Source organism: Neophocaena asiaeorientalis, unplaced genomic scaffold (assembly GCF_003031525.2).
Source record: "Neophocaena asiaeorientalis asiaeorientalis breed wild unplaced genomic scaffold, Neophocaena_asiaeorientalis_V1.1 scaffold598, whole genome shotgun sequence".
In the NCBI taxonomy this organism is placed as follows: domain Eukaryota; kingdom Metazoa; phylum Chordata; class Mammalia; order Artiodactyla; family Phocoenidae; genus Neophocaena; species Neophocaena asiaeorientalis.
Genome location: NW_020173036.1, coordinates 2072054 through 2094659, shown reverse-complemented (window position 1 = coordinate 2094659; position 22606 = coordinate 2072054). Strand labels below are relative to the sequence as shown.

At 35.3% G+C, this 22606-nt stretch overlaps 1 protein-coding gene across 5 annotated transcripts in view; it reads left to right on the top strand.

Annotated features, from left to right (window-relative positions):
• CCSER2 (coiled-coil serine rich protein 2) overlaps positions 1 to 22301 on the top strand; it is a 153380-nt gene extending 131079 nt beyond the window's left edge. For 4 of the 5 annotated variants that reach the window (XM_024742506.1, XM_024742507.1, XM_024742508.1 and 1 more), the window contains one exon: positions 17542 to 22301. In XM_024742506.1, coding sequence (XP_024598274.1) covers positions 17542 to 18360 — 819 coding nt within the window. In that variant the 3' untranslated portion in view covers positions 18361 to 22301. Of the gene's footprint in view, positions 1 to 5228; positions 5314 to 17541 lie in introns of all 5 variants that reach the window. The other variant, XM_024742509.1, reaches the window with a different exon arrangement.
• The last annotated feature ends 305 nt before the right edge of the window (positions 22302 to 22606 follow it).

Genomic DNA, 22606 nt, shown 5'->3' with positions numbered 1-22606 from the left:
GTGCTACAGTGCCAACTGCCACAGACCCCTTTCGGAGCAAATAAGACCATTCCAGGAGGCTTCCTAAGCTCTCCCAGAAGAGGGAGACACAAGCAAACTAATCTTCCTGAATCAGGAAAAGTTTTATCTCTTCAGTGCTAAGATTAAAAATTCTCCATCCTCTAAGCTCAGGTGGTAACTCTCATGTGTTCTCATCCCTTGCTTTAAGAAAAAGCAGCTGCTGAGGGAAGAGCTGCATGTGTTCTGAAGAACTTGGCTCACTGTTCTTTATCTTATCCCACAAGGTTTGAGTTCACAGAAAGATGTTTTTACTTGGTCTCCCTAGGCTTTATCTTGAGAGAAATGAAATTTCCTCTAAAACCCTGAATCCAGATACTCTTGTTTTTTAATGTTTTCGTATTCTTTTATTTTGTTCTTGTTTGTGTGCATATGTATGTGTTTTGTCCCACCGATTTAAAGTGTAACTAGAATGTTATGCATATGGTTAAACTATATGTCAGATATCCTATGTTTTCCTACAAGTAGATTCTTTTCCCCCTTGGATGTGATATATTCATATGCATTCCTACTGCTTTTTGTTTTTATATACAACCATTGTGATTTCTCCAGCAGAAAGCGTCTCATATCTTCATCCTAAAAGTCAGCAGAAGATTTAAAGTAGACTCAGTTGAGCAAAAGGCCCTTTCCTGGGCAGAGCTTAGGGATCTTCACAGCATCAACTAGGAAAGAATTATGCACTTTCCTGCCCTCTAATTAGTGCTCCAATGTAAATGTAATGTGAGCTACATATATAATATAAATGCTTTAGTATCCAAATTAAAGCAAGAAGAAACATGCAAAATTAATTTTAATAAAATACTCTATTTAACCCAGTAGTACCATTTGAACATGTAATCAATATAAAGAAGATATTGAGATATGTTACATTCTAGTTTTTGTTTTCGTATGAAGTCTTTGACATCTTGTGTGTATTTTACATTTATACCACATTTCAATTGAGACTATCTGCTTAACCCCATGTAGCTGCTAGCAACCATATTGGATAGTGCAGCTCTGAATGGAGGTCACTGGGTTTGGCTTTAAACCTGAACTATGTAGCAGGAATTAACCAAAAAAAACCCACAAAATAGAAAATTCCTTCAGGTTTTAAACCATAGGTCCATTTATTCATTCATTCATTGAACTTTGACTAGTTTTTTCTGTATTTCAATCCCAGTACTAAGGGCTTTGGATACTAAATAAAAGACATTGCTTGATTCTTAGTTTATGGTACTCATGGACAGACAGCAAAGTGTAAATCAGATGATAGGACAGTGAGGCCTTGTTTCTGGACCAGAGGATGGTGGACATGTCTTCCAGTTACGGGGACTAGACCTTCTGGCTCTCAAATCTATCTTCACATGGCTGTGACTTCCAGCAATCTTCAGTTCAGGAGTATAGTGTATTCCAGCACTCACTGCTGGAAGAGATCTATCCGTCTGGGAAATTTTTCTTTCTTTGTTAATACTGTCTTTTTGCTCAAAATCATGTTTCCCATCCTTTCCTTACATCTTATAAATCATACGTCTTCTAAGTTTTGAAGTTAGGGTCTTCCGTACAAGTTCCCTTCTTTGTAGAAACACTTCAGTAGACGTGGAATCATGGGGAGCCAGCACATGCTGTTTCTTAGCGCTGCTGCTTGGTGTTGCTCACATGTCTGCTGTCTCTGAACTTGCCTGGTCTCAAGGTTTAGTTAGTCATGTTTTATAGTTGTTTCAGTTGTTTTTTTTTACTATTGAAAGGAATATATAATCATCTTTTTATTATCAGGGAAATTACCTTTAGTTTATAGAGATGAGAAGGTCGTTAAACATGTTTTCCTTCTCTCCCCAAGAAAATATGATCCTACCAATATAATTAGCGTTTCAAATAATTTTCCTCAGTATCACTCTAATGTGCATTGTTTTTACTCCTCTGTTTATGTTGTTACTTTTTATTTTAAATTCTTGTAGATTCATAGGAAGTTGCAAAAATAGATCCCTTATTTCACCCAATATCCCACAACAGTTACATTTTATATAGCTGTAGTACAGTGTCAAAACCGAAATTGACTTTAGAGAATGCATAGTTCTGTGCCATTTTATCACTTGTGTAGATTCCTGCAACAACTACCATATTTAAAACACAGAATTATTGCACCACTACAAAGTTCTCTCTTCTGCGCTGCCTTTTAATAGTCACAACCACTTCTTCCCTTACCATTCCTAACCCCTGACAACCACTAATGTTTTCCATATCTAAATTTTGTCATTTCAAGAATTTTATATAAATGGTGTTATACAGTGTGTGAGCTTTTGAGATTGGCTTTTTTTCACCCAGCATAATACCCTGGAGATCCATCCAAGTAGTTGTGTCTATCAGTAATTTGTTCCTCTTTACTGCCGAGTAGTAGACCATAATATGGATGTTCCACAGTTTTTTTAACCACTTGTGTCTATAATAGATAGACATGTTGGTAGTTTCCAGTTTTTGGCTATTAAAGATAAAGCTGTTATAAATATTTGTGTAGATGTAAATTTTCATTTCTCTAGGATAAATGCCCAGTAGTGCGATTTCTGGGTAATATTATAACTGTACGTTTAGTTTTCAGAGAAACTGGCAAATTGTCAGAGTGGCTGTGCTATTTTAGATTCTCATCAGCATTGTATGAGTGATGCAGTTTCTCTGCATCCTCACTAGCACTTAGTGTTGTCATTATTATTTTTTAAATTTTAGCCATTCTGGTAGGTGTGTAGTTGATATCTCATTGATTTGTTGGTCTTGGGGGAGTAAAGAATGGGTATCATTGTATTTGTTTTTTAAGATTTTTAGTTGCTTGCAGTGTGTGTCCAGGCCTGGCAAATGTTATATCTTCATCTCTAGGTAAACACAATAACTTAATTTAATTCAGTTTGAATCAGTAAACAGAGTCTCCCGTTTGCTGGGGACGGTTAGGCAGAGAATGTGGGACATTTAACATCTTTTAAACTCCTGACAGGTTCTAGGTATTCTTACAGATACTTTCACTTAAATTATTTTAAAGAACTAATGATTTATCATGAGAGACAATTTAATACAGTTGATTGTTTTAAGTGCCGTATAAATAGAGTTATAAAATTAAAGGATAACAGTGACTCTGGAGTTGGGGGTGTGTGAGCCAACTGAATTACAACTAAAAGTGAGACGTTTCTTAGAGATGAACCATTCTATCTTAGTTCGTTCAGGCACCTATAACAATACCACAGACTGGCTTATAAACAATAGAAATTTATTTCTTACAGTTCTGGAGGCTGCAAATTCCAAGATCAAGGCACCAGCCTGCTTCCTGGCTTATAAACAGCCGTCTTTTCCCTGTGTCCTCAACATGGTGGAAGGGGTGAGGGGGCTTTCTGAGATTTCTTTCACAAGGCACTAATCCTATTCGTGAGGGCTCCACCCTCATGAGCTAATCACTACCCAAAGGCCCACCTCCAAACCATCACACTGGGGCAGTAGGTTTCAACATATGAAACTTGGGGGCGGGGACACAAATGACTTAGTCTGTAGCACATTCCAATCCTGCATCTTACAAATGAAGAGACTGGGACTCAGAGAAGATCAGTGGCTTTCTCAAGGTTATAGGCTCTTAGAAGATCCAAGGAAAAACACAGTTCCCTGATTCCCAGTGGGTACTATTTCCATAAACCCTCAGGGAGACCTTATTTCTTTGAGAAGGAATCTCTGACTGCTGGTTTAGTTTATATACAAAATCCCTATCTGAAAGTTTCTTTACCCAGTGCAGTGAGTAGAAGCTGGTCCTGCCTGGTAAAACCCATAGGGAGAAAAGTACATGCCCCTTCTTGGCTGAGGACTTGCTTTGTGTAAAGGTTTTGGACCAAAACATCTCTGAAACAGCAAAATCGAGTTGTATCAGGTAATATCTATGGAGAGCACCTGGGGTCATCACCCTATTAAATATTTCCTAATCTGTTTTCACAAACACCCATGGCTAAATTAGTGGAGAAGTTACAATAATTTCAAAAGACAAGATCTTTATTTACTAGGATACTCTAAAGATCATTAATTTTATTTAGTTTCTTGTAGCTGTTTGTTTCCTTAATCGACATAGAAAATGGATCTTTTTTTGGTTTCTGTTTTGTAGTGAGCAATGTAGGATTATTCTTAAATTTAAATGTGTATACTGAACCTCAGGCAAGGAATGTTGATACAGGAGTGGACATAAGTTTTTTATTTGGATCAGTGTTCCCGAAATATCTAAACATCAGTAAAATACATTAGTAATCTTCTAGTACATCATTTCTATATCAGATTAATTGCTGTGAAAAATTATGCATACTTTATTTTGCAAATTGAGCTGGGTGATGATGATTTACAAGCTCATTTTTCTTGATGCTATCATGAGTGTTTCTATAGTTTTATGTGTGGATATGTCTCATCAGTGAGGAGGCTGGGAACAGAGAGACATGAGACCCAATCTGGTTCTATTTGTGTGAACAAATTCTCTCTTGAAGACCCAGTTTTACCTGGAATGTGAGGAAATAGAAGTAAATGACATTTCTGTTGTTTTCCAGTTCTGATAATCTGATCAAAATAAGTAAAGCTAAGAAGCCACAAGTTAATAAAATTAAAAAGTTTGCATGTGTAACCTGTGGCCTGTATGTCACATTCTTGATATAGTACTCACTCTTACAACATCCTAAGTCTTTTGAATGCTCTGTTGGTTCTGCTATCTTCAGCTAATGTTCTTTATTTTAGCTGCTAATCCTTTGAAAACCTATGAGTTAAAAAAGAAAAAAATTTTGTATGATAAATTTTTAATGCCTAATTTATTATTGATGCAGTTTCTGTGTGTTTAACTCTTAAAGTCTATCTCCCCTTTTAAATGCTTTCATTTTTTGCAAAAAAACTGGAATCTGCTACTTTAAAAAGAGATACATGATGATAAATGTAATTGTATGCCAGAAAAAATATATTATTTCATATGCATTAACTACAAATATTAGAGGAAAATAATTTTTTTCTTAACATATGAAAAATAACTAGTTTTGGATTATGATATATTTTTAGTAATTTGGGCTGCCTGTATTTTAAAAAATGAAATCTGTCTTCTCATTAACACTGTTATTTTTTTTTAAAGTATGACTGTGGTTTCTCTATTTTTTGGTTCCCTTTTTTATTATACCTCCCTACCCCCATCTCTCTCTGCACAGGGTGGGTATTCTGCCCCCTCCTTCTCTCCTTGGCAGGGCTCCTTCCAAGGCATCCCACGGACTGTTCCACCGCACCGCAGACAGAGTGAGTCTGTGTCTCTCACTCCTATCCTGCTCTGGCTTCCCATTCATGGTATTCCCCTTCTGCATGACTATCCCTCCCCAGCACCTCCTCTCCCTCCAGAGTGACCTGCAGGCACACGCTAAACCAGCACTCCCTGGGCTCTCCTCTCTTAATTAATACTTCCTTTGACTGCATGTAAATAGACTTTTCTCCTTAGAGCCTTAGGAAAGCTGTCTGAAGTTAATGTCATTCTAATGCCGTTTAAACCTATTGCCAGTGACCCTATACCTACCGACATGCATCTGTCTTTAATATATTTTCTATTTTCATGACCTTGAGCTATATGAATAAAATGTTTTAAATCTAGTCATGTGAAACATGTATACACCATCTGCAGTAGTATAACGGACAGATGCATATAGTTTAGGGAGCAGGCTTACTAGACCATTGCACATTTCTTTAAATATTTTCTAATCAAAAGGTGTTCATTGTGTTTCACTGTCATCTAATACAAAAATCTTTTAAATCATTTTTAAGAGTGTTTTTTAATAACTAATATGTCTTTTAATTTGTCAGCTGCTTTACAGTACAGAAGAAATGGCTTTTGAATATGCATGGTTTACTAACATTTCTAATGATTTAGTAATTGTTTGACTTCAAAAAAAAATCTTTGTTTACATTAAATCTGCTTTCCAAAACAGCATTTATTATTTTGTATTATGTACTTAAGTATATAACTGGTAAGTTGGTTATATTTTATCTTTTTTGAAAAGTCACCCAAAAAAAGCTAATGTTAATGAAAAAGATATAAATGTTATCACAGAGTCACTTTTATGCCTTTTCCATAGATTTGCCCTGATTTGTGATTCATATCAATTTTTTCATAAATTATTCTTATCAAAGTCATGTGAAGTATCAAAGGTCCAAAAGGGGGAAATTTTAAGCAGTTAAAAATTTTAAATGTGATTTATTCAAATAAAACTTTATTTCTTGAATTAGTCAATTATAAAGTATCAACATGAATTTGAGACAAGGTTTGAAGTTTATTTTTTGATCATTATGCCTTTCCTTCCCTTTTGCACTTTTTAAAGAACAATGGAATAGAGTTTGCATAGACTTTTATATCAAGTTTATTTACTAGCAAGTTAATTTGTTGGGTGAAAGCGTTCCTCCCTTTTCCTCCTTTCCCATCTCCTACCACCTTTGTAAATCCTCCTTTTTACTTCCTTTGCTTCAATTAGGTTGCTTTCTCCTCTATTTGAAGATGGCTAGCACATAAAGAATTATACTAAATTGCTAGTGAACTAATCTGAATTTCAAAGGGCAATTACAACAAATGATAATGTATTCTTAAGCTGTAGCCAGTATACTGCATGGTTGACAGATTTACCTCAGACTGAGGTAAATTACGCACCTACCTTAACTTTTCTGAAGCCCCCTTATAGTCCCTGTTATTTTTCTCCACTGTTCTTCTCCCTTATTCTCCTTCTCAGCTACATGTAATATGGAATTGGAGTTTAAGGTTAATTATTCAGTATTACAAATAGTTTAGATTTATTTTTAAAACATGTTTCCCAGAAGCACCCATTTCACTAGTTTCTCATTCGTATAGCTTTAGAAATTACTTATCCCTCACCTGAATCGTTGGCTCTCCATTTCCAAATGCTTCTTTCTCCTTTGGGTTCAGAGGTATTTTTTTCATTTCCAACTATGAAGCAGCACCGTCTGTCCTTCAGCACTACTATCAAGAACTGTCTTTCTAGCTTTTCTAGGTCAAACCTGCTTTCTCTGCATCTCAAAGTTAGCAAAAAGAAAGTTTGGTTTGCCAGAGTTTGGATGTGTTGGCCACCTAGGAGAAGGTATATACATTGGAGTCTTTTCCTGGGTAAGTTCTCGTGGCTTATGCAGCTAAGAGAACTGGCCCTGAGACTTGTAGAACTCTGTTTGTGGAAAGTGCTAACTAGAGGACTTATTCACAGCTTTTTTTTTTTTTTTTTTTTTTTTTTTTTTTTTTTTTTTTTTTGCGGTACGTGGGCCTCTCACTGTTGTGGCCTCTCCCGTTTCAGAGCACAGGCTCAGGACGTGCAGGCTCAGCAGCCATGGCTCACGGGCCTAGCCGCTCTGCGGCATGTGGGATCTTCCCGGACCGGGGCACGAACCCGCGTCCCCTGCATTGGCAGGCGGACTCTCAACCACTGTGCCACCAGGGAAGCCCTGTTCACAGCTTTTTGACAGCTCTTATTGAGCTTTGAAGGTTCCTTTAAAGGAAATATGTTTAAACTACTACACTGTTTTAAATTTACCCTGAGAACGCCTGAAGGAGTATAAAAAAAATATAAAAGAGTGTAAAATAATAATGTTTATTATTTTATAACGATAAAATATAGAGAAGGAGAAGGATATGAAATTATGGGAGTAAATCCAGTAGTTTTCCAGAGAGTTTTGGAATAGGTGTCCCCATTTCCTGCACTAAACTGCTATATATTCAGTGAAACAATATTTTTCTCCACATTTAGTCAGTTTGTGATTTCTAGTGCTGATTTTAATTTTGGAGAGGTTAATTCTGTAAGTGATGGTATGTAGTTGAGAGAGTTCTCCTACATTATCGTGTTTCAATAATAAGTTCTTTCTGATGCCCTCTTGAACATCAACTTAAGCGAACTGCCTTTTTTTGTAAACGCAGAAGCCAGGTAAGCTTGGCTATTAGTCTTCAGCAAGGTAGTCTGTTTTTGGTTTTGTTTTTTAAAATGTGTAAGAGTAGTGGACCTAATAAAACAGGCATAAAGAGAGAGCCTGTTGTAGATATTGCAGAGAGTGAAATAACTAATGTTTACAGGGACTATTTAGCTCTGGTAACTCCAGAAAGCTGCAGTGGCCAAGGATGTTCTTGGTGAATTTAAGAATAACTCTAAAAAAATGGAGATAAAAGGAAAATCCTGGTCTTTTTTTTTACTTTCTCAGGAAATTTTGACTTACATTCCTTTTCTCAGGTGTATTACTAGTCTCAGCTTGATGATGCTTATCTCCCAGTTTCAAATTAAATTTTCCCTAGGTTAGCAGAAAATATCTACATTTAAACATTCAAAGGTCTTCCTGCTGTCAGTAGGCACTTCAGCTTTTGTCCAACTGACTTAACTGGCATTGGTTTAGTCTTTCTAATTTCCAACTGTGTAAAATTAGGAATTATATATATATATATATATAAAACCTACCTCACAGTATGAAAATTTAATAAAAATAATTACTTTTGGCAAGTAACAGCCTTAATGGTAATCTCAAATAACATTTCTTGCCAGAGCATATGCTTTCAGGAATACCTGACTTTTCAAAAAGTATATCTTGGAATAATACCTATTTCTTATCATGCCTAAAGAGACTTAAAATTCTCTGTTTAACACCTTTCTTGAAAGAATTTAGAAATCTTACTTCCTTTAGCTTCCACATACAGTAACTTAAATTGGAAGAAAAAAGTTGTTTTTAAGCAACAAAAGTAACAAATACATGTTTATGTCTTAATAGCCATATTAAGCCCAGCAGTTTCTTTTTTAAAAAATTTTATTGAAGTATAGTTGAGTTACAATGTTGTATTTAGTTTCTGCTGTACAGCAAAGTGACTCAGTTATACATACATATATTCTTTTTCATATTCTCTTTTATTATGGTTTATCACAGGATATTGAATATAGTTCCCTGTGCTATACAGTAGGACCTTGTTGTTTATCCATCCTATATATGATAGTTTGCATTGGTAATCCCAAACTCCCAATCCAGCCCAGCAGTTTCTTGATGCAGTGCTGCCTGATTTCTAAATTTATATTATAATAATCACTAATTGTATTCACCAGAATTATATTAAGAATGGCAATTATATTGCCTTATATTTTCCTCCTCCTCTTACAACCTTCAGGGGTTGTTTCACAAACCTTTTTTGACAAATTCATTTTACATCATAACCCAGTATATATTTACTGAATGAAACTATATATTTATAACCCAAGACACACGTGTGTGTATATTTAATATTCAGATTAAAGATTCATGAAACAGTACTTTCTGTTAGGACATATGTATGATACTCTCATATTTTTTCCCCAGTTTTTTGTTTTGCTTTTTTCACATAGTATTATATGAGCATTTTTTATATAGTAAATATTTCTTGAAAACATTTTAATGGCTACATGATATCATTTATTTAATGTTTTCCTGTTGTTTGACATTGATGTTGTTTCCATTTTCCCCTATTAAACAGAGATTCTATTGTAATGCAATTCATTCTTGTGTTTAGATCAGTGTCAGCACTAGAAGGATGGTTCTTAAAGGGTGTGTGCTTTTTAGAGATGCTTGATGTGTATTGTTAAACTGTCAAACATGTTCATAAGGTATACATTAACGTGGCTCAATATGATTGGCTTCACCATGTGACTGTAATCAATTGTACATGTAAAGATAGCATCAGTCAGTGCTTTAATGAGAATTTAGCTCTGAGAGTGACTTTTCATAAAAATAAAATATTTTTGATGAAGTCAAAGAGTAACTCAGTAAAAACTGAACAATTCGATTTTACAGTAAGCTATTTTTTTAAAAGTGTGGTTGATACAGAATATGGCACTGTGTCCATATTTGCAGTTAATTCAAGTGCAGATTAGTCACTGGTTAATTGACTAGAAATGTGCATCAAACTCATGGTCCAGGAGGCCGTCCCATAAACGTAGGCATGGGTTAGTTTCTTTCTCAACACCTTGCAATTATGAGAAACAAAGCAATTGCTGTTATCTGTATAAGCCTTTTATAGCCTGCTCTGCAGATTGTGGGATTGTCTTGTTAGCTGTATTTGTTGCCATGTCATAGTGCCTGCAGTATCCTACTCTGGATAAATATACCATGCGTATTGGTCACAGCAGTGGAATTGTACTATTATGATGTTATTTAGTTTAGTTTTTTTTTTTTCCCTGAACTGTTCTCCATCCCAGGGGTAGATGCTGATGGGTTCTTTGTCTTAGAGATATAGACCCATGAAAATTAAGCATCTCACACTAATTATGCCTGTGCAGTAAATACTTACTTAAGTCACTATTATTCACGCCCATAGTTTTTATATTTTTAATTAATTTGTATTGGAGTATAGTTGCTTTACAGTGTTGTGTTAATAGTTTTTAAAAGCAGTTAACTGATCAACTTAGAAAAGTCATTGAACTCCTTATTTCAGAAATTGCTTATTTATAATTTATATTTATCAGTCAGATATCTTCCCTAAGTTCTCTGAGATCTAGAGGCACTATTCTGAGATCTAGGGAATGAGAGCATTCCTGGTCCTCAGGAATCCTTGGAAGCTTTGATTGGGTTCATGTGAATTATAGACCAGAATTCTTTGAATCTAGTTATACTAGGGATCCAGTCCTGTCTTCCATCTCTATAGTGATGTGGGGAGCCTTGCTTATAATGTAGAACATTATATTTAAGACATACATGAAAATCAGATTATTCTTTTATTGGTCTTTAATGCAGCAGCAGTTAAAAGTAAATTAACGTTCAGTTGTATTTATAATATGCAAGACTGAAATTATTAAAAATAATTTCTACTTCATTTATAAGGGATTACATGCAGCTAAACCTTTTTAGATCTTTGGAGTATGAATATTAATTGTGTCAAAATTCTTTTCAGTATTTTATTTGGTAAGATTCTTCAAGTGATTCCTTTTAAGGGTAAGAAGATTATATACACTGTTCTGTGGATATGAATATTTGTATTAACTTGCAAACCACTTCAGCAAGAAGGTATAAATCTATTAAGAATATGTTTTCATTTTATAGAAATATATTAAAATAATAAGTCCTAGAAAAATACAACAAAAGAAAAGCAAATACCGTGGGCTGCTACCCAGTCATGGCAATTCCTTGGTGTTGTATGTGGTCTCTGACACCACTGTCCTGTCTTTTTCTTGTCTCTGCTCTCCCATTATGCCATTGGCAAGGAGTTGAGAAGTTAGTCCATTACTTCTCTGACAAAGCGTGGTACAGTACAATTTCAGATTTTTTCCTACCACCTTCTTCATTGTAACTTTTTCCCCCCCAGTTTGCATGATGCATGTCAGAGCCTGCATGAAGTTACAGGCATGTTACAAATGGCTCCATTACCATCTTCCTTTTAACCTTTGAAATGTATTTAATAATGATAATAAACTTGTATGTATCAAGAAAATAATATTAGGTCATTCCTGTGTCTGTTATGCAATAGCATTTTTATGAACATTTTCTGTTTTCTACCATACACACTTTGACATATTTTTACTCCATCAGGACTTGGTGTTTCTAGCTGCTGTCTTACTATTGGTGACTTTAGAACAAGAATGTTTACAGAAACTTCCTTTGTATGTTTACAGATATGACTATTTTTTCTTATGTTAATGCTAGAAATCTTTGAAGTGCTATGAAAGGGTGAAGGTGAAGAGTTTTTGTGATGAGTGCTAATTTGCATTTCCTTGTGTTCAGTATATTTCCTCCAGTGGGTCTCTTGGAACCACTTTTCCCTGGAAATACTGCTTCACCATGTGGCTTGAATTTGGTGTCTGAGAGTTATCCTCTGTAGGACAGATCAGCTAAGAAGGAAATAGGACATTATCTAGGAAGGTTAATACCTGAATGTTGGTATTGAATCTGTCTTTTTGAGTTTTTAAAGCAATCATCTGGCTATACTGCATATTCTGAAAGTCTGTGAACTCATTGGACTTAACCCAAATATCAAAGAATAATAAAATTTTAGTGCTGCATTTTAAATTCTCTGTCAGTTCAAATTCTGGCTTTGCCATTTACTAAAGTCTGTGAATTTGGAGATTCTACTTAATTTCATTTAACCTCAGTTTACTCATTTACAAAAAGAAGATAGTACCTTCCACCTAGGGTCTTGTGATAACTAGAGATTATGCATGTGAGCGTAGAGTTTGGTTGTCTACCATTGGAAAGAAGGGAAACCCTTCTTTTACAGTCTAGAGTATAATATTTCTCAAGTATTTGTAATGTGTCAGGCATAATACTAAGCACTTTATATGCATGTTATCATTTGTGATTTACAACAATTCAGTGAGGTGTAGGCACTATTATCCTCATTTTACAAGTTACAAAATTCCATCTCAGAGTAGTAAGATAATTTACCCAATATCTCACTGATAGAGATAGAGCCAGAACTCAAATCCAGATCAGTCTGACTTCCAAAGCTCAGTGATTCAGTACTGTGTTGTACTAGCTCCTTCATGTAGCCACATGTAAATTTTCTCTAAACGTTAAAGTGCCTTGCATGTCCTAGCTCTGGTTTATCTCCAGGAGGACACTTGAGGAATCTTGACTTCTGTGTCATATCAGATATGCCTCCTGTGGATTTAAAACATTTAGATATGACTGACATTATTGAGATATGTATTTGGAGCCTGGAAACCTTGCAATCTGTAGCAACTAGTTTATTATAATACTATTATAGAAGTTGCTTCCCCGCCCCCCCAAGATGTAGTTACAAAAGGACAATGGCTTGAATTAATCATTTTCACACCTTTTCATAATCGTGAGTGACATTTACTGAGCAATTTTGATGTGCTCTGGGAGGTTCTATCCTAAGTGTTTTACATGTTATAATCATTTTTAATTATTAGAATGAGAAATGGAAAATAGTTGAATGCTTGTTAAGACAGTTTCCCTAACATATTTCATCCAGAAATGTCAAGTCTCCCAACTAAAAAACATCTCTGGCGTAGCTGGTGGATCATTATGGGAGGTGCAGGTCATAATGGGAGGTGCTGTGTTCAAGCTAACATGTAATGAATCCTTCATGCTATGCTTCTAAACATGAATCATTAAGCTGACCCCAAACTTATTTAGAGAAAACATTTTTTTAATTATAAGATTTCTTTTCCATCAGTTATTAAGACTCATTTAAATTAGTGCTGCATCATTGACCTAATAGGGGAGTATCATTTTGCTAGTCTGTTACCAAAGAAGCCGTGCTGGAATATACCACTTACCAATACTCATTTATTTATTTATTATCTAGTAAATACATATTTAATCCCTGCTGTGTGCCAAATACTGAGGATACCAACTACAACAACAAAAAATGAATAAAGCGTGGTACATGCCTTAAGAAGCACATAGTCTCTGGTTATCTTTGTAAGCAGCACAGAATAGACATTTAAGGTTATCATTGAAGATGCCTATCAATCCCTTGCATAGTTACCCAGTAGTGCCTATTGCTGGCACTCTTGACCTTAACATCTGTAGCCATTGCATCTGAGAATTCTCAGAATAGTGTGCTGAAGTATATGTATTTAACTACTAAAGTAAGACTTGAAGTTGCTGAGTCCAGTTAGAAGCCCTGAGTTCTTTCAGTCCAGGAATGGATCCACATTTTTAAGCTTTAGTAACCAACCTTTCTACAAGTTGCAAGGATGGAGTACTAAAGCTCTACGAATTTGTGACTACAGAGAGTTTCCAGAGGTCCCTGCAGTAGTGGGGGAATTCCTTTTGCCCTCTGAGTCTTGTGGGCGGCTGAAGCTATGTAATGAATGGGCTGGTGGGCAACTTCCCCAGAGGTCTTTTTTTGATACAGGGCAATACCTCGTCTTTTCATCTTCGAAGCCGGAAACCTGAACTCATCTTAAATTTCTCTATCTCCTTCAAAACTCTTTCAATCATTTCCAGTTTTTTTTCCTATATCCTAATTTTAAACCCTTATAATTTATCACTTTTGCTGTTAGCAATGGCGTACTACCTGGGTGTTATGCTTAACAGTCTCATCCCCTACTGTTACATTCCTCACTGATCCCACCAGTGACATTCTAAAATACACATTGGGTCTTACAATTCCTCTGCTTAAAATTCATCAATGTCTCCCATCATCTACTGTACAGAGTCAGAACTATTCGGCCTGATGCAAGTTCCTTTATGAGTTGGCCCTTGCTTACACTTTCCTACCAACATTGTGCTTGTCAATTCAAACAATTTGAAGTTACTAGAACATAATTATGTTCTTTTTTTTTTGCCTTTGTGTTTTGCATGTACTGGCCCTTTACCCTGAATGTTCTTCCCTTCTTGTCTTCTTGGCAAACTCCTACTCATCTTAAAACTCAGTTCAGATGTTTGCAATTCTTGGATGCCTTCTGTGACCTCTCTAATCAGGCATATATTTTCTTCTTGCTTCTACATTTTGTTATGCTTGAGACATGGTCTCATCATTTGTCTACTTGACTCTTTCTTATGAGGCCTCTCAACCACAGGAACAGCTTTGTGTTCAGGTTCATATTTTCCTACACCTACTACAGTGCATGATATATCAGACATTTTTTAAATGAATGAATGGTTTTGATATTCCTTCCTATTGATCTTATTATCCCTGATACATGGGAATTTTCTTTTTATATTTAAAATTCATTCTGAAAACACCTGTGGTAGTGCAGTAGTAAACGTGGGCAAGATGAATTGTTAATACACAGCTGAGAGTTTAGAATTTGGGGAATTGTACTGCAAGCAGCAAGCTGTCCGAACACATCTTTGCTTTTGCTTGCTAGATGTTAAGAGGCAACTTGTTGTTCTACTTGTCAACAGGTAATTAATGACAACCCAGTCTTTAGTGGGTAACCAGTTTTACACAGTCTTCCACAAATCAGGAGTAAGCCTTTCCTTGGTCCTCACTATAGTCATTTCTTGATCTTCTTCTAGAGACAGAAGATCAAGTAGCAGAATCGATTTACAAACTAGTTTTCAAATAAATAATAAAATAAGACATTTATTTTGGGATAGGGAAATTAAATTATTTAAAATAAACTTCTAATAAAAATATAAAATCTATATTATTCAGCATTTAGAAACCAGTGATTTATTTAATGTAATTAAATGATAGTATGGACACTTTTTTTATAATTGGTCAGTCTAACTCCTCTCAGTTAAAAGACTCAAAATTTTGTTATTTTTTAAAAACCTGATTATTTTCTAGTTCTTTAGTATTTGTTATTGAGCTTTATTGCCTCTAATACAAGCAGAACATCTTTCTGACCTGACACTCTGCTGTATTTCCATTTAGTTCTCTGGTAAGCAGTGGTCATTTGGGTAATATAAGTAATCAGAACAATGCACATGGATAATTTATCTACAGTTCATAGTGCCCCTTTTCTGGAGGCTTGATTATCTTAATAATCAGTTTAATCTTACTTAGAAAATTATACCTGTATGCTTTGAGCTGGTAGTGCATATTTATACCATTTTTTTCCTTATGGGCAATAGACATATTACAATAAAATCATTTATTTAGATTGTCACTGATATTTTCAAAGGTCTTAAATTGTTTTAAGATTTTTAATTCGAGACTAGACTATCTTATTGTTTTTAAAGGTGAAAAGAGGTAAAAAGGGAAAACAGATCCCCATTCAATTAACCGTTTAATGTTGCACTTTTCTCCTCCTTGGTTGCTTTTTTTTTTTCCCTTAGGTAGATTTTGGTTTGCTTAATAGGGCCCTGCTTTATATTTTTACTGATCTTTCTAAAGAATATATCACTTTGGCATGGCCAGTTTTTTCTAGGGAATCCCAAGGAGAGTCTTGAATAAATTCCTTGATGATTTTAGTACCTCTAAATCATCTCTGTGGTGATATATTGTGAAAATGCCCAGTGACTTTAACTAGGACATTTATCTTGAAGCAAAAACTGACATGACTTATTTATTTTAAATATTCTAAGATAAAAGTTTAATGTAACATATTCTGCATGGATTAACTTTGAGTAGTCATTTTCCTGATGTTTATTATTATTATAAGTAGCAAGTCGACCCCATGCCATCACGACCAACCATCCCTCCATGAGTTGGTGACCTTTGTTCTCAGTAACTTGTAACCCCTCCATAATCTAATCCCTGATTTCTGACTCTGGTAGCCATTGTCCAGTGCTGGTCAAGGAGGTGAAAAAAGGAGCAAAATACAAATGATGCAACATAAATAGATTCACCCTTTCTTTTGGGGAAATTAGAGATACTGTGTAGATTTGTTTGTGGATTAGCATGGTAAAAAAATTATTAGTAAAATATGGTCTTTTAAAAACATTCATGTTTCAAAGCCCTTTGCCAAATTTTTTGACATTTTCAGCCCACGTTATTTAATAGAACGTATATATGAGGGGTGTGTGTGTATGTGTGTGTGTGTGTGTGTGTAAACATTTAGAGCAACTATTCCTGTATCATGATATGACCAATAGGCTCTGCCCCATAAACTTTTAACTGTTTGGGCCATTGAAAGATAACTTTAAGATTCATATTTCTTTACTGAATGCCCCAAAGTAATGGAAGTTGTATGTTTCCTCTGATTTGTATAGAATATAATCACACAGTAAGCTCCAGAGAAGTGTGTGCAAGGCATGTGAGCCGTAAGAACTTTACTTTTGTAGGCTTCTGAGCTTTAGTTCAAGTTACAGGCAACTTGAAATCTGTTTTAATCTCAGACATCATTCAAAAGGCTGGTTATTTTTAGTTTTATTAATGGACATTTGCTCTTGGGGAAGGTAAATCTGTTTTTCATATATCAGCCATAAGAGAACCTTGGTTGATCCCTCAAATGGCATCGAGACAGAACAAATAAGCTGTGAAAACATTTTATTCTGAAACTTTTCAGTAAGAATATTAAAGGTAGGTTAACATTAGCTAAAGATGTTGACCTATTTTTTTTTAAGTAATTAGAATTTCACATCAACTGAGAATATAATCTTCATTCTAAATTGTTTATCTGCTGGTAATTTTAATTCTCGATAGAGGTACAGCACCTGACACTTTGAAGTTAATGCTTCCTCTGATGAAGTGTATTGAAGTGGTATAGAGCTTTCCTTAAAAAATAAGCCTTTAAAATGGGTAATATTCTGAAGGTCATAGTTGCTATCATTCTGTCAAGCTGTCTTATATATAAAGTTTTAAATAATTAATGAATCAATTAAGGTAGGAATCATTTTTTACAGTAAATCAGTACTTTAATATTTTTCTTTTCTCCTGTTGGATTTTGGATCTTGTTTAGTGTTTACTGCCTGTACCATTTTTTGTTTGCATCATCACTCTTGTATGTGTCTCATGAATTACTTGAATATTGCAATTTATGTTTTAATTGAAAAACCCCCACATGCTTCTCATATTAAAACATAATAAGTACCAACACAGCCTAATTGGAACTTATATTAATTCTGGGTGTTATTTCTAAAATGAATTGTTGCTAATGTTGTTTTTAATTCTAATAGCCTCAAGTACTACAGCCTTCCAGCAGCCTTCCCAGACCCACAGACCACGCCCAGGGAAAACTAGCAAAGCCACAACATACCGAGGCCCACAGTGAGTGCATAATCCAGGGCATACATCAGGCTGTTGCACCTCTGGATGAAAGCTTTACACACGGCTTGCAACAAGAAAGCAGCAGTGGTCTGGAAGACCGGCCTTTTTCATCAAGCCCAGAATTCACTAAGGATGTGGTGAAGCGTACACCTTCTGAAGCAGACTTGAACATGACCATGAATGCTCAAGAGCCTTATCATTTGGCAAATAATCAAATTAGTGACATGCAATTTGTAACCACTTCTCTTCAGACACTTCCCCAGTCAAGTATAGTAGACCAGGCTAAGACAGTTGGAAGAAATCAGTCTTCACCAGAGGGCTACACATCTCAGCCCAAGTCCTCGAAGCTTTTTAAGCCATCCATCTTGAATTCTGTGGTACCTCCTCCAGTTCCTGAAACGTGTCCAAGTGGGAATCCCACTTGTAAGAAGTCACCAATAATCACACCATGTAATTCTGCAAAACTCCAGCCAACATCTAGTCAAACAAATCTTGCAAATAATCCAAATCCAAAAGCATCTAAGCTCCGCCCCCCTGCTGGCTCTTTCAAACAAAAACAAATAAGCAGCCCCCGACTAGAGCCTCAAAACTTCCAGTCCAAGACAAGCATCCCAAGGCCACTAACAAGAAGAAAAGAAATCATGCAGAATCCTAATGACAATTTGAATTCTGGGGATTGTTTGGCCTCTAATCAATATTCTCGTCTTCCTAAACCAAAGATACATTAAGCATAGCCATCACCTGCCAATTTGTTTTTTTAAAAAACAGTCTGTAATAGCTTTATGTGCAGTTTGCTACTGTGATGGAGGTTCCATTGAAAGCTTGCAAATCTAAAAATTAAAATGTGGAAGCTTCTACTAGTTTGGCTCTTCCATTTTATATCCTGGTTGAAGTACATAGTATTTGAGCATATTTGTCTCAGGTAAACACAAAAGTTTGCTTACCCATTCAGAGGTCTACAGAAGGCTCTAATGTTATCCATCCCTCTGCACATCAGAAAATTCATAATATTCCACTTAGCAAGCAACAAATGTGCTTTGCTGATTTAGTCCTTTTAAGGTCTGTATTAATTGTGGTTGTCACAGCCTCACCCTTTTTCACTCATCCCTCCTGTGAATATGGTTACTATTATAACTAAAAATTTGGTGATAATGGAAGATGGTAGTCTGTACGTAGAGTTCTGGCCAGTGATTTGTATATTTAAAAGGTCTATGCAAAAGCTCTGTGATGAATACAGGAGATCAGGCTTTTATTGGGAAGTTTATGTAAGTTTTATTTTTCTTTGCTATAGTCTCAATATTTATTTACCAGACAAATTCCCCTGGCTAAAAATGTTTCATATTATATATATAAACCAATTATATGTTGCTTTAACATCTTGTTTTACACACACACACACCATTTGTGTTTGTTTTTATTATTGAATAAATTTTGGAAAGCTCGAGTGAGGATACATCTTGAAACCTGACGTAAAGATGTATTCATTTGTAACATATGTCGGTGCTAGAGTTTTGCTGGTAATTCCATTTTGAACCCTATCGACTTATGGATCCATGATAGCTGTTTTGAGGTTCCACAGTATATATTTTAAATTAAGTCTTTATTGCAATGTTTATATTTATTGACTTTCTGCTAATATCCGAAGACTGGAATAATGGACTTGAAATGTTTGCACAGAACTTTGATGGGATATAAATATCCCATATATAGGGATTTAAAACTATTTTCTATAGCAAAGCGAGTTAAAGTATTTTGAGTATAATTATAAATTTAAGTAAGACTATCTTGAGAAAACCAGAATTCATAATAGCTGTGTTTTTTTGAGTTTTCCAGCTTTCCCTTTTATGTTGGTGTATGTTTGAATGACAATTTCTTGAAAGTAGGTTTGGGAAGAAAAATAAAATTAGGAAGGGGAAATTATGTTTTATTAAAAGGTATTAAAAGATATTTCAATGGCAATATGTTTATTTATTTTAATGTGCTAAGAAGGTAGCTGTGGAACTGCCAAGGGACCATATGCATTAACCTAATTATGCTGCAGGCCGCTTGTCAGGTGGTTCAGTAAATTTGCCCTCCTGTTCTCCCAAATCATGGCATCTCCAGGCTGTTCAACTGTTGCTGCTTTTGTTAGAATTAATGTCTTTCACACAGATAGTATTTACAACGTCAATCTTTGTTGTGATCAGCTGACCAAAAATTTATCAAAAGGGTTTATGGCCAAAAAATCAGTCACTCAAATTCCTAGGGATCCCTTTAAAAAAATGTACATCGCCCCATTTTAGAGGAACAACACAGCAAGTACTCTAGCGGAAATTTGAAAAGAGGTGTTTACTGCCATTTGATGCAGTCTTTCCTTACCTATAAGGAACCATTCGAATGAATTTGCCGTTCACCAGATATCAGCGATTCTCGGGTTTGGTAAGAGGTGAGCAACACAAATCTAGTATCATACTCTCATCTGACAGCACTTCTGCCAGAGAAGCACTAAAGTTGAGAAAGTTTTTCACATAGTCCAGATACTGTTACTATGCTAAGCGATCAGACATATCAGGAAGGCTCTTTTTTCTTCATAGGGACAAGCAGTAATAGCTGAAGCTGTAAGTGGGTACATGTGATTTTTATTTTGAAGGAGAAAGAAAACTGATCTCAGATATTGCAAATGGGGTGTTTCCCTAAAGTAAAACATACTGATTAGTAGGTCTTGGTTTATTTAGAAATTATATAAACTCTTGTGAAACATTATTAACAAGTAGGCCTTTATCTTTAGGGGAAAATTTTTAAATTTTTACTTTATTTTTAACCCCCTAGTCTGAGGGAAATGTCTTTATTAAAAATGTTGACTCCTGCAGTATGTTTATTCTAATCCTTTTCCTGCTCTATTTTTTATCCCTGATGAATTTGCAGAAATATTAATCCATCAGTTCAATTTCTCTGTACCTTTGTTGAGCCTTAGTCTTGGCAGAAGACTCATTAATATAATTATGAAGCATACTATTACATTTAAGAGAAAAAATCTAGGATGCTTGCATGAAACAACGAAGTATTTGCCTGCAGTTTTCTTTAAAAACTGCAAGAATATTATGCTAGTCTGCTCCTTAGTAAATGTTAAGTCAGAAATGAGGTGAGGCTGTAGCTCACCTGAATAATCAGAGCTCACTCACATTTGGCTCGATCTCTCTTTAGTGCTTCTGTAAGTCAACTCTGTGCCAAATCCCCCTGCACAGGAACTCAGATCACTCTTTTCCGTGGTTCTTGTGATTTCGGTGAAGATGGTGGCAGTGTATGAATTCTAAATCCCGAGGAAGAAGTCTTAAGGGCATTGGTTAAGTTTCACATTGGTGAAAGAGGAAATAGAGTATGTAGAATTATACATTTGGCTGTTAATGGGGTGCATATAAAATTCCTTAAAGACAGCTTGGCTAAGGAGTTAATCAGTACAGGTGCAGATGATTTTAAGGCATTAAAGGATTGTATAGTAATATCATTTAGAATGTTTCTAATAACTGAGACCCTCTAGCATCTTTCTTTTGGAGTCTCATTTTAATTTGTGCAATATTTTCAGGCATATAGACTACTGTTCATCGTATTTATATAGATGTTAGGGAACTTTACTAAGTATTTTAACAAGTAAAAATCTGAATATGAAAGAAAATATCAGATTTGCACTTTAAATGAGCTTAACTGCTTGGAGTTGTGCCTGAAATATTGAAATGCCTCCTATCGGGTGTGGCTTTCTTTGTTGAAATGAATTCTCTGTAATTGTTGCTGTTCAAAGTACAGCCTTTCACAGTTGTATTCTAAGCATGTCACTTTTTCCATGAAAGCACTAAGTTCTTTGAATGTTTCATTGTCCCCTTAAGTATATTACTCAGATGCATCAGAGAGAACATGGTCCCCCTAGAGCTGTCACTTCTAAATCTTCCTGTAGCATGGATGGTGTAACAGACACAGAGATGCACTCTTCATTTCTGAGCAGAGTTGTCATGATGGTTTCCTGGCCTCTAGGGCACTGAGGATGCAATTTGGAATCATCAAACAGGCTTGCAGTGAAGAGCAGTAGGACTGCAGCATAGTTTCAGTTTACTGTCAATCTTGCATAATAGTTTCCGTGTTTATGAATTAGTTGGGGTGGTTATGTTTGCATGCTTATGCACACATTTGCACATTAATTATAGCTGTAATACAGATACCTGATGTTTTTCCTTGGGGATGATGGCCTTGCTGTTTTTCTTAATTCTGATGCCTGAATTATATTTAAAATTTTTCTTTCCACACCTCCCTTCAATTTTTCTGCTGCAGCAATTTGAAAGAGTATGTTTGGGTAAATGATTATGATGGTGAGCACCAGTCCACAACTATGCTGTTAAAGATACATCATATGTTTTAACTTCGCTGGGGGAAAGCTACCCACTTTCTCCTTGGTAAAGCATTGCCGTAACAAAATAATACTGTCCCTAAGAATTTAAAATCTCTTAAGTCACTGCTGACTAAAATCAGAAACACCACGATCTTTAATGTCTGCAGTATTGTTTTTCCCACCGATTTAAAAAACCAGTTCAGAGTAAATACTGTATATTAGAATTTGCTTGTAAAATGAATTATAAAAACTGGATGTAAAGTCTCTTTCCTGAAAATGTTGGCATAGTAAATAAAAATAAAGTTCATAATTATAAAAGTTTCCTTGTCCTTCTCAACACTGACGTCCACAGTGTACTTTCTCTCATAACCTTTTTTCCACAAAGATCTAAAGTATTCATTTCGTTGATTTTTTTTCAAACTCTGTATCATTTCACACACTCCCTTCAGCATACACACCACACTTCCATCCCTGATTGAGTAAAAGGAATAGGGAATTTATAATTTATTTTATTTTCCAGTTTAGCTATATGTGATAGACTTTATATAATAGGATATTTGAAGTTGCTTCAGTGATATATCACATTATTACCGAAAATGGTTCCATAAATGCCAGAA